The 12,007-nt window shown below is 36.8% G+C and overlaps 1 protein-coding gene and 1 pseudogene across 1 annotated transcript in view; both read right to left on the reverse strand.

Annotated features, from left to right (window-relative positions):
* Positions 1-12,007, reverse strand: part of LOC145782437 (eukaryotic translation initiation factor 4 gamma 3-like) — a 38,904-nt gene that overhangs the window by 26,454 nt on the left and 443 nt on the right. Inside the window, exons 2-6 of the mRNA XM_082594227.1 lie at positions 6,852-7,007; positions 3,290-3,324; positions 3,008-3,045; positions 1,619-1,819; positions 387-527 (exon numbers count right to left, since the gene is read on the reverse strand). Coding sequence (XP_082450353.1) covers positions 387-527; positions 1,619-1,819; positions 3,008-3,045; positions 3,290-3,324; positions 6,852-6,946 — 510 coding nt within the window. The 5' untranslated portion in view covers positions 6,947-7,007. The remainder of the gene's footprint in view (positions 1-386; positions 528-1,618; positions 1,820-3,007; positions 3,046-3,289; positions 3,325-6,851; positions 7,008-12,007) is intronic.
* On the reverse strand, positions 8,693-8,783 carry LOC145784911 (U6 spliceosomal RNA; annotated as a pseudogene).

A 12,007-nucleotide genomic window follows, 5' to 3' on the forward strand; every position in this document is an offset into this window, starting at 1 on the left:
TTAAATTACTTTATCTCTGCACTACTCTGGGAGGAATTTTAGCTGTTAATTATGATCTTTGCACTTGGTCCACTGTACTCCATGAAGCAATAAATCAAGACATCTACACTGTATCATGCGAAGTAGTATTTTAAAAAAAGTAAAGGGAACTGAAAGATCAAATCGGTTTCCTGGCTGGTTAAATCGAGACAAAAATCGCCTTCAACTTCATATGCTGTACAACTTAACATATGTTAGTTTTATTCAACCAAAGAACGGTGTCAAAAAAGATCATAATCGTTTACAGTGTAAGTCTTTTGGAAACTGAATTGTAATACAGTATCACAAAAATGGATATATATACAAACAGAATACTTGACCATTCACAACAGACATCAAACACTTACTGAAGGCATGATGTACAACTGCGAGCTGTTATTCTGCATCAAAGGTTGCTGACTCTGTTGAAAATTTGAATAATGGCCAGCTGACTGCATGGATGGTGGCTGAGAAAATTTTGCTGGAGATGTCCCAACAGTATAAGATTGCTGTTAAAACAAGAAAAATATGTTAGAGGAAAAAGGAACTCATTAGTTGCATCACAAAAATTGCATCTGCCAACGTTAAATCATTGTAAAAAAAACTATTTTTGCTAGCTAAATTAGCACAAAAGTTTGTCAACCAGTTTTTTTATACTGATCATTTTTGAAAGCCGCTCATTCAAATTTGATCTAACAGTGCATTGGTGCATGTAGATTGTAGATGCAAATGAAAAGTAGACATCATCACAATTTTAAAATCAAAATTGTAATGCACTGCAGTAGTTTTGTTTTAAAACGAAAAAGTTTCAGCGCAGTGTTTGTTAACTTTAGGAAGAAATACTGTATTTTTCAAGTATTTCAAATCCTGCTCAAGGACTACCTTCAAACCTGCATTGCGTTCCTATATAAAATTGGCGAAGTCTGTGATAAAGAGAAAAACAATAATAATATAATCAGATTTTAGTTTGCGCCCATCGCGATAACATACGTCACACTGCAACCACAGATGTGATAAACAATGGATTGTCTTTAGAACTCGTTGTCTTCAATAAAGTAACTCTGACTCTACATGTTCAAAGTCTACCATCAAAGGCAGTATGTAGATACTATAAAAATGGTGTTTGGAATGACTTTTATAATAATAAAAAAAAAAGCTTTGTGATTTTGTAAGGTTAAACTTGGGGTTGACAAGTGTAAGAATGTTAATAAAAATTGATCAGCTTAAAATCAAGCACAGTTTCAAAACTATTATAAAATTGTCACAATGTTTCATTGTGTTATTTTTTGTAACCGGAGAGTAACCGTTTATCGTCAAAATTTATGTTAAAAGCCGGGCATTAAAAAATCCAAATATCTCTTATTTTGTAGATAAAGTTGTGTATTTGCAAAAGGTCGGACTGAAAGAAGATGCAATAGAAAGACGAAGGTCTACAAAAGGAGTGAAGACAATGAAGACAATCATTACAAGGAATAAATCAACAACCTCCACAGCGCCTTAGCGGAACAAAACCGAACTTGGATGATGACATCACATTTATGCGTCAACAATAGAGCTTAAAATTAATAAACAATACAACTGAATTCAAACACCACATTACCGAGACTTGTTGCGGCTGAGATGGAGCATACTGAATCCTTTGCCCAGGCCAATGATTGGCATACTGTCCATTGGATTTGACTGTTGTCTGTCCGGGTCCACCAGAAGAAAAGGGGGCATTCATATCACTTGGGGGCATACCAGATGCAGGGTAAGCCGTAGTAACATTGTACTGACCATGCTGCTGAGGAGACTGAGCGGGCTGAAGTAGAAAAAAAAGTTTTTATTGTGTAGGTTTAAAATTCAATTGTTGTCACCATGTTGTACTGCATTGCTACAAATTTTCCAAACTTCCGAATTTCCAAACTTTGGACATACATATAGCAATGGTATATACATTAGGGTGATTCATAAATTGATTTTTTTTTTAATTCAATGGGGCACCCTCTTGTATCGTGTCAATACCTGAAAAAATAATCCTGTCAAATTTTTAGGGCAATTGAAAGCATTTTTAAGGTTGCTACCGACTTTGAAAGCTGCACATAATACACAAATGGGTCATTCCCTGTCAACTCAACAGGGTGTGCAAGCTCGATCCTCTTAGATTTTCTTGAAATTTACACTAAAGTTTCATATTGATGTATAATGAACACAAAAAAAATTTCAGCTCATTATCTCAAGACGTTTAGAAATTACAGCCCTTCAAAGTCACCAAGGTCTCTCAAAATGTGTTCGCATGTACAATTGTACATTTTCCTCCATGTTTGGGTCTTCATAACTTTTAATCTAAAGCATTTACAAAGCTGAAATTTGGTATTCTGATTAAGAAGCAGCCCTAGTTTTCATATCTACTACCAAAATTGCTAATTTCCAATTAGTTTTAGATATAGAACTTTTCAAAAATTGAAATTTTTTACATTTGAAAAGTTTTTATTAATTATTGATGTCCGGCTATCTCCCAAACCAATAATCACAGAACTACCATTTTGCATATCATTAATCTATACTAGTTGATAATTAACCACCATGAGACTGACACCAAACAAATGTGAAAGTATTGAAGTTTGGAGGGTGCAAAGATGAAGCCCGAACCATCATAGCACAAAACTAGACAAGAACCTATTTGTTTTGAGTTTTTTTACATCCCTCTCCTTCTACCACGAATAAATATACTGTATGACATTTTGCAAACGAGATTGTATTAAAAATGCCTTAGAATTAATGTCACCAAAAATATCCCTGACATTCAGCAGTAAATAAGCCTAAGGGGTGAAATAATATACAATCAACACTTCATTTGTGAGTAGATACTTCACAACATCCCTACCACAGTGACTCGAGCCACATTAGAATAATGGATCTATAAGCACTGCATGCAAATCTGCTAGAATTAAGCTTTCACGATGAAATTCTGAATCTAAGGATAAAAATTGTCAAGCAAATTTCTTACTGAAAATCCATAACTTCGTGCTGTAGGAGTTCCTGCTCCTGCAAAAAAATTAAAAATTGAAGACAGAGCAAAAGTTTTGAACAAAGTACTAGCACTGTAGAGCATTATACATGTTCAATTAAAAATTTTGTCTGATTAAAAACTGAATTATAGATCCACTAGTTCCATACTAATTAGTCAATTAAACAACGAGATCAAAATCTTTTATAAATAGGATGATTGATATCACTGCACATTGAACATTATTTTTATATTGACTATCACAAAATATCTCCTGCTTACTTTGAATGGCATTCAATCCTGGATTCTGAGGAATTCTAATTATGCATGCGCGTTAAGAAAAGTTAACTATTTAGCGCAGAAGCATACAACTAATTTTTGTTAAATGCTTTTGAACTATGTTAGTTTTATGAAATATTTTAAATATGCGACATGCATTCAGTCTTGGATAAGCTGTTCCAAATTCACATGATAAATTTTCCGAGGGGAAAAGCTACAGGGCCTCTGATTAGGGTGTTTCATTTGCTCCCTTTATTTGAATTTTGATCTGTCCCTAAGTTAATTCTGTTCCATTTGGGAAAAAAATAACCTGGAAATAATTTTTAATTTCATGGCCCCCCGTTTACCCTCCCCACCGCGACTTCGAAATTTCTGCCTACTCCAATCGCCATAACTCAAAAACCACTTTAGATAGACATGGGTTGTTGGGTATCAAAGTTATTGCCATACCCCACTTTAATTCAAAAATGCTGTCAAAATAATAATCTGAGCAAAAAAATTTTTTTTTCAATTTTGCACAACATAAGAAAAGCAGTTGGCATGAATATTGAATAGCTAAACATACGATGTGAACAACCAAACATAAGTGGCAACTGACACAACACCAAAATTAATCACATGACACAATATTATCAAAAACCATCTATGAAGTAATAGGACATCACAATAAGTAATAGCACAGCAGGGGCTCACACAACCTCCATTAAGCAGGCAACAACGTGGTGTGTGTTGTGCTTAGCGCATTGGTCTTCGCACCAAAGAGTGTTTACATTAATTTCAGCTACTGAAACCACTGTGTTGCTGTTTTCTTGTGCAAGAAAGGTCAAAATGATTGCCTCCAACCAGTAATGGGTAGTTAAAATAAATTCCAGTCATACTAATATAAGTCACTGGAAACAGTGTATTACTGGCAACTCCAAAGCGAGTGCAGCAAAAATTGCCTACTATGTGCTGTGCTTCAATGATGTTTTTCCATCCTGGAGGATAAAAATTCAATGATGACAACACAAGTGGGACATGAATCATGAATAGCAACACAGCAACAGCTAACGCTCATTAAGTAGGACATGGATAGGATACTAAGGCCCGTATTCTAAGATCCAACTTGAGTTCAAGCTGGAACACAAGTTGGACTTGGGTTATGGTATACCAAATGCATGGACCAAGTCAAACTTGAGTTTCAGCTTGAACTCAAGTTGGATCTTAGAATACGGGCTTAAGTTATCTATAATCCTGCAAATAGTTACATTTTTTCAAAAACTGCAAGTACGATTAGTATCCAAGCCAGTTGGTTGACATATTATCATGATTGATGATGCATGCATATAATCGTCAAAGAGGCAGTTGGGCATCATCAACAGTGGGTGCTTCTTTTGCGAAGGAATGGTTGACACTTTCTGTGTTTTTCTGCCACTTGCAGGGTGTCTTGGTAGGCCTAATGGTCTTCGCTGTGAGAAGATCCCAAGAAGTCTGAGCTTAATTTTATATACCTTTCAGCACAGTCATTAATTACATTGCTTCCTAGGATATTTACCAGGTTTTCTTTTAAGATGCTGTTATCATGCCATTCATTAACAGGCAGGTGCAAAAATTTATGGTTCAGATTTAACAAGTTGATAAAATAGCATGAATCTTGTCCAACTAAATCACCAAGCCTTGTTGATGGTGGGATGGCTGAGTGTGTATGTATCAATGCATTGTAGCATTCGATCAGCAATAAACCAAGTTTCTTCAACATGGGTCTGTTCTCTGAATAGAGAAAGAGAAATCATTTCCTCTGTCAAGTACCAAAGGTGTCTCTTTAATGCCTTCAGAGCAATACAGTTATTGATGTCGCTAAAATAAAGTGAACAGCATCTTGTAAAACTTTAGATCATTCCATGGAGCATCAGTGGGCGATGGACATGTCAACCACCACTGAGAATACACAAGACATGAGTGACGAAGTTGACAAAGCCTCTTATCTTTGAGGTTTGTTGAGTGGTAGTAACAGTGCCAAGTGGAAGCTCTCCAATGTACTTTCCCAGAAGATATGGAGTAAATCAGCTTTGCCGTCCATCTGGTTTTATGCAAAGCTCCTGGGTTTTTGAAGGTTATTGGATTTTGCAGTGAATTTTCCAGGAAAATACGACAGAGTTCAATGAACTCTAATTAATCACCCCTCTGGAAACTATGCTGAGCAGTACAGGGTAACATCAGGAGACTTGGTAATTTCAAATTTTAGATCATTAAACATTCGAGACAAAGTGACTTCCCCTATACTATGGTGTCTACAGGCAGAGTACAAGGGACGCTGCAGACTATCTTGATACATGCTGCTGAATACATCAGAAAGTTGGACTTGGGTTATGGTATACCAAATACATGGACCAAGCCAAACTTGAGTTTCAGTTTGAACTCAAGTTGGATCTTAGAATACAGGCCTTAGTATCCTATCCATGTCCTACTTAATCAGCATTAGCTGTTGCTGTGTTACTATTCATGATTCATGTCCCACTTGTATTGTCGTCATTGAATTTTTATCCTCCAGGATGGAAAAACATCATTGAAGCACAGCACATAGTAGGCAATTTTTGCAGCACTCGCTTTGGAGTTGCCTGCAATACACTGTTTCCAGTGACTTGTTTTGTATGACTGGAATTTATTTTAACTACCCATTACTGGATGGAGGCAATCATTTTGACCTTTCTTGCACAAGAAAACAGCAACACAGTGGTTTCAGTAGCTGAAATTAATGTAAACACTCTTTGGTGCGAAGACCAATGCGCTAAGCACAACACACACCACGTTGCTGCCTGCTTAATGGAGGTTGTGTGAGCCCCTGCTGTGCTATTACTTATTGTGATGTCCTATTACTTCATAGATGGTTTTTGATAATATTGTGTCATGTGATTAATTTTGGTGTTGTGTCAGTTGCCACTTATGTTTGGTTGTTCACATCGTATGTTTGGCTATTCAATATTCATGCCAACTGCTTTTCTTATGTTGTGCAATAATGAAAAAAAAATTTTTTTGCTCAGATTGTTATTTTGACAGCATTTTTGAATTAAAGTGGGGTATGGCAATAACTTTGATACCCAACAACCCATATCTATCTAAAGTGGTTTTTGAGTTATGGCGATTGGAGTAGGCAGAAATTTCGGAGTTGCGGTGGGGGGGGTAAACGGGGGGCCATGAAATTAAAAATTATTTCCAGGTTATTTTTTTCCCAAATGGAACAAAATTAACTTAGGGACAGATCAAAATTCAAATAAAGGGAGCAAATGAAACACCCTACCTCTGATGTAATACATACACAAAGCAATTACTGTGTTTATTTGAGTATGGGATGTATAATTATGTACCAAATGTTTAAGTCACAAAGTCGGAGTGGGACTTCTACATGAATATTTCCAAAGTGCAATTTAAAAATTTTGTAGCCTTTTACCAGAATTGAATTAGGGGTGCGGCTTATACTCGTACACAACACTAATTATCGCAATGTATATACATTTCCAATAAATTCAAAGTAATTAAAGATTAAACACAAACCACTCATAATTAAAATAGCTTGGAAAAAGGATACGGTTGAGGATTAGACGTCATACGAGAATCGGCATAGTGTTGTGGGTTGTTTTGTTGAGTAACAGGGTAACTTCTTCTCACATGATTTGGGTTCATAGCTTAACACAAATTGACAGAAAAGTCCTTATAAAAGGACCTAGTTGCTGTCGGGTAACTACTGTAATGAAAACACAAACATAAAGTCAGTGTGATAGAACGTCTAACCAAAAAACAATATGACAAACAAACATCTGTGTCAATTCTGCAGGGGAGGTAGTGTCTGGATCTGGGAATCCACGTCTTTTAGGCACAGACAGTTAGGCGCCGGTCAAATAGGCGTCTGGATATTTAGGTGGCGTCTGGATATTTAGGTGGCGTCTGGATATTTAGGTGCAGAGCACAGTGGCACCCGTTCATTTAGGTGCTATTCCTAGTAAAGTCTGCAGATTGTATCAGCTTAGGGCAATGCTTTTCCCACAAAATGTTATATTGAACAGAAAAATATGTTGGTTTGTTAATGCGTGTGTGGAGATGAGAGACAACTAGAGATGTAAAAAAACGTTTTTTTTTGTTTTTAAAAAAAACGAGCTCGTTTTTTTTGTTTTTTATCGTTTTTTTTTGTTTTTTTTGTTTTTTTTACCTATTTTGACATTAAATGTCACAATATGCAGCAATTAGGGTAAACTCATTGCAATAGCGTCTCTTTCAACAAAGAAGCAGTCTCATAACTCGTATAACTTACTTTAAATCAGACTATATGTCTGGTATAGGCCTATTTTTTCATTGCAATTTTGTAGATCCCAAGTCTCAACACACGAGCCATAAAGATTTCTCACTGTCTCAAATAGTAGTAACAGTGTCCTATGGTTGGCACATCTCAAGTATTGTCTGTAATTTGGTCGAGCCAGTTGTTAAATGCAGTACCACACTCGTGTACAGTTTCGAAGCCACCTGGGATTTTGGTTAATGGGCATGTTAAGACTAGGTGGTCAGTGTCCTGTTTTTCTACTTAACAAAGGCACTTTTGACCAGCACTCCACACCTTTTCCAGTACAACGCCAAGAGGTTGTTCCAGTTGATGTGCATTTGGTGCAAACTTGATGAAAATCACACAAGCGGTTCTCGAGTTATAAGTGAAGTAACCTTAGCCACTAGGTGGCTTCATAGATAAGGAGCAATAGAAAAATGGCAATATCTCAAGAACCGCTCAACATATTTGGATAATTTTTACCTCTACCCCATGTTTTCTGGGGTGGGCTATCTGTTTATGAACATTAAAACAAGTTTTGGCGACTACTTTTTCAGATAAAAAGAAATTAACCTCTTGTCGTTACGCACCAATAAAACCATGATGCGTAACTTTAAAAAAAATTTTTTTTTTTAATCGGGTAGAGCAGAGGTCACCAAATGGCGGCCCGCGGGCCGCATGCGGCCCGCCACGCTGTATCGCTGCGGCCCGCGGAAGGTATCAGCGTACAAGTATAACCAAAATTACTTTTCTTGAGGAGTTAAAGAGCACGAAGGCAAAAAATGCTTTTCGGGAAGCATATTTTCGCTTTGCATACGATTCCACCGACCGACCAATCAGAATATAGTTCTAAGTGGGAGTTGCTTAAAGCTATTCCAATGCGATGTCCAGCCACACTATGTCATGTAAACACTAGTGTGCGTTTCACCGTTATGGTGTTTCACGACCAGTGTTCTCTTTATGCAAGTTTATGTTGGCAAAATAGATCGGTGTGCCAACTCAATTTATAATAAATTGGCAAAATATTATATATAAATTTAAAGACTTTTTCTGATTGTATTATGAAAATATTTAGCTTAGTACTGCAAAATGTTTTTTTTTTCTTTATTTTTTAAAGAAATATGGAACGCTTCACGATTTCGCGTGTCATCCTTGCGCAATCTTCTCTGTATCGTTCCAATTTTAGTATATCTACTGCCGAAGCAAGTTCTGCAAAATGTTGTTAATCAACAAATTCTTGCCACGCTGATAAGCATCGCAAGTGACAGTTGTCTATAACAAAAGAAAGATGGTTTTATAGACTCTCACAAAAGATGAAAAACCAACTCATTTCTTTTTTTAGAGGGAAGACTGTTCATGAATTACGATAGATAGAATTACGATTTTTGGGTGATTTCTACAAGCATTTGTTTCATGGTGCCTGGCTTCTTTTTCCCTGTTATTGGAGCCTATTTTTCGCTGATATGTTTGTAGGTCACTATTGTTGCCTGTATTCCGATGTGTCAAACATTTCCTTGTTTACTAAAATTGTTAATTGCAAGATATCTTTTGTGAAGCGAAGTGACAACACCACTCTTGCTTGGCGATGAATATTCTGATGAAACCGCTCGCCTCGCTATAAGTGCGCAAAACAAGTGGCCTCGTTTATTAGGCATTGTTAAAAAAAAGTCAAAAGTGTTGTAAAAGGAGCTTGGCCTGGCAGTAGCGTTGTTCGATCAATTTTGTTGCTGCGGTATTCTAACATAAATATGAACAACATGTAACGCTGGATACTGGGTACGAAATGCGTTCTTTTTTAGCATAAGAGTTAACCTACCTAACATTTTATTAGTGTGGCCCGCCACAGCTCTCCTTAGTGCCAAAGTGGCCCGCATGCAAAAAAGGTTGGTGACCTCTGGGGTAGAGGAAAGATTGATGAAAAGTTTGGCAAAAGCAGTGTTGTGCTAAAACCCCAACTTTTAGCCCAAATCACATTTAAATGTAGTGAAAGATGGAAGCATTTTGATGTTTTTTATTTTCCCTGAAGAGGTTCAATACTCCTTTGTGATGTCATAGTCATGTTTGTTTTCCCTTAATCACACCATTGTGCTGTCATAGACATTTTTAAAAGAAGTATGGTTGCACTTATCCATCCAAATTGAACTACGGTACTGTAGTTTTCAGGACTTTGAGACTTTATCACTTTTCTGTTTTTGCCAAACTTTTTATCAATCTTTCCTCTGCCCAATAGAAAAAAAATTAAAGTTACGCATCATGGTTTTATTGGTGCGTAACGACAAAAGGTCAATTCTCCTTTTTACTCCAGCGTAGTTCCCAAATAAAATAAGTTTTCATTATTGATGTTTGTTTTGTATCTTTATCCTGCATTGCGGTAGCCTAATATGGGTAAAACTTTATTCTTGTCAGGAAAAGTATTATGAAGCATTTATTCACTATGTGAACACTGAGCAGTGCTGAAAAACTTCACTTTAAAGGGAAATTTTCTTCATTCATGGTTGGTAGTTACTAGCAATAGTTAACATGGGTGGTGGGCATTTGAAAGGAACATTAACCTAAACCTTTTCTGACAAATTCACTTACTTTTGACAGCTAAAAATATCAGTGATAAGATCTCTTGCATTATGTCACAAATGATCTGCAGGAAGCATCAATAACAAAGTGTCTAAGACCTTACAACACACGAAAAGAATACTTCTGTTTCAACATTTATAAAGCATATACATCGTTGTTAAGCTATCAGTTAAAAAACATGTTTAAACAAGCTATTGGCAATAGCTTGCATTAGTAAATTACCACAAACAAGGTAATGTGTGTTCTGAATACTGCCATCTTGTTTTTGCCAAAATTTCATCAACCCATTGAGTGTGTACAAAAATAACCAGTAGGCCTACCGGTATACTAACATCGTAGGCTACCTTCCATAAAGGGCACTTCCATAAAAGGAAAAATAAATTAACTCATCTACATTATGTCATGTATCAAATTGCATTAATTCAATGTTTGTCAGGTCTACTGCCACAAACATGCCTGAGAATGAAGAAGAAAGTGAAACAACGAAGGCTATAGGGCTATGCAAAAAACATATGCTGCTGCCAAGCACACACACTTTGGAATTTCAGCACACCAATAAAACCAATTTTACTAGTTTAATGTGTTTCAAGAGCACTATAATGAAACTAAGCTGCAAATTGTAAAAAATTTGCAACTTTTCCAGAAAAATATAAAAAAAACAAAAAAAACCAAAAAACGCGTGTTTTTTTTGGCCCAAATTTTTTTTGAAAAAAAACACGTTTTTTTTTAAAAAAAATGGTTCGTTTTTTTTTAAAAAAAATGGTTCGTTTTTTTGCATTTACAACTCTAGAGACAACACTCTACTACTCTTGATATTAGCACATCTCCACAGAACATTAGCCCCAAACAGCAGACCACCTTCTTGTTTGCCCTCGGCTTGCCACCCGGTGCAGTAGGTGGGACCTGTCAGAGTATAACTCCGTTGCGGAAGAATGTGTCAATCTGTGGTGTATCAACAAACTTTAGAAGACTCGATAGAAGAAGATTTGCTATACATCCTGAACACAGGTTGCAGCCAGATGGAACCTTACTTAATCTGTTATCTTTCGCAATTACTTCTACTCGGGATGGATTGGTCGTGTGGCGAGTACGTATGAGACAACGCTCTACTACATGAATACATTTCTATAGGGCATATGAACCCTGGCTACAAGTTGCAAGCATAATGGTGCGACTTTGCTCGTTATTAAACCTAGTCGGGGTTTTGACGGAAAACTAAGTTACTCTTCACTCAAGCCTACCACTCGCTTGAATATAGGCTATGGTATATTTTTACTGGTGTTAATGTAGTTATTATTTGACTCACTAAAAGTGAACTCAGTCATGTACGGATACTTGAATAATTTATTGATAAAGCTTTCACCGACGCAAACCTGAACTAACAACAAATAGACACGGGTCTGCCACTATTCGGTGAGTCCGATTCGGTGAGTCTGATTCGGTGAGTTTCTAACCTCTAACCCTAACCCCAAACCCCTAACCCTAAAACGGCAATGATAATTAGGATACGGTACCCGATAATTTAAAAAAAAATTGAAAAAATCTCCCGTTAAGGGATCGGACTCACCGAATCGGACTCACCGAAACGGGCCATTCCGGCCTAACACACGCATTAAAATACAATATATTTTTCTGTTCAATATAACATTTTGTGTGAAAAGCATTGCCCTACCTGCCAAGCTGATACAATCTGCAGACTTTACTAGGAACAGCACCTACATGAACGGGTGCCACTGTGCTCTGCAACTAAATATCCAGACGCCACAGTGTGCATGCCTATTTGACCGGCGCCTAACTGTCTGAGCCTAAAAGACTTGCTCCCGTGTCTGGGTCTGTAATGGTGCAATAAGTTTGAACAC

Source organism: Aplidium turbinatum, chromosome 1 (assembly GCF_918807975.1).
Source record: "Aplidium turbinatum chromosome 1, kaAplTurb1.1, whole genome shotgun sequence".
Taxonomy (NCBI): domain Eukaryota; kingdom Metazoa; phylum Chordata; class Ascidiacea; order Aplousobranchia; family Polyclinidae; genus Aplidium; species Aplidium turbinatum.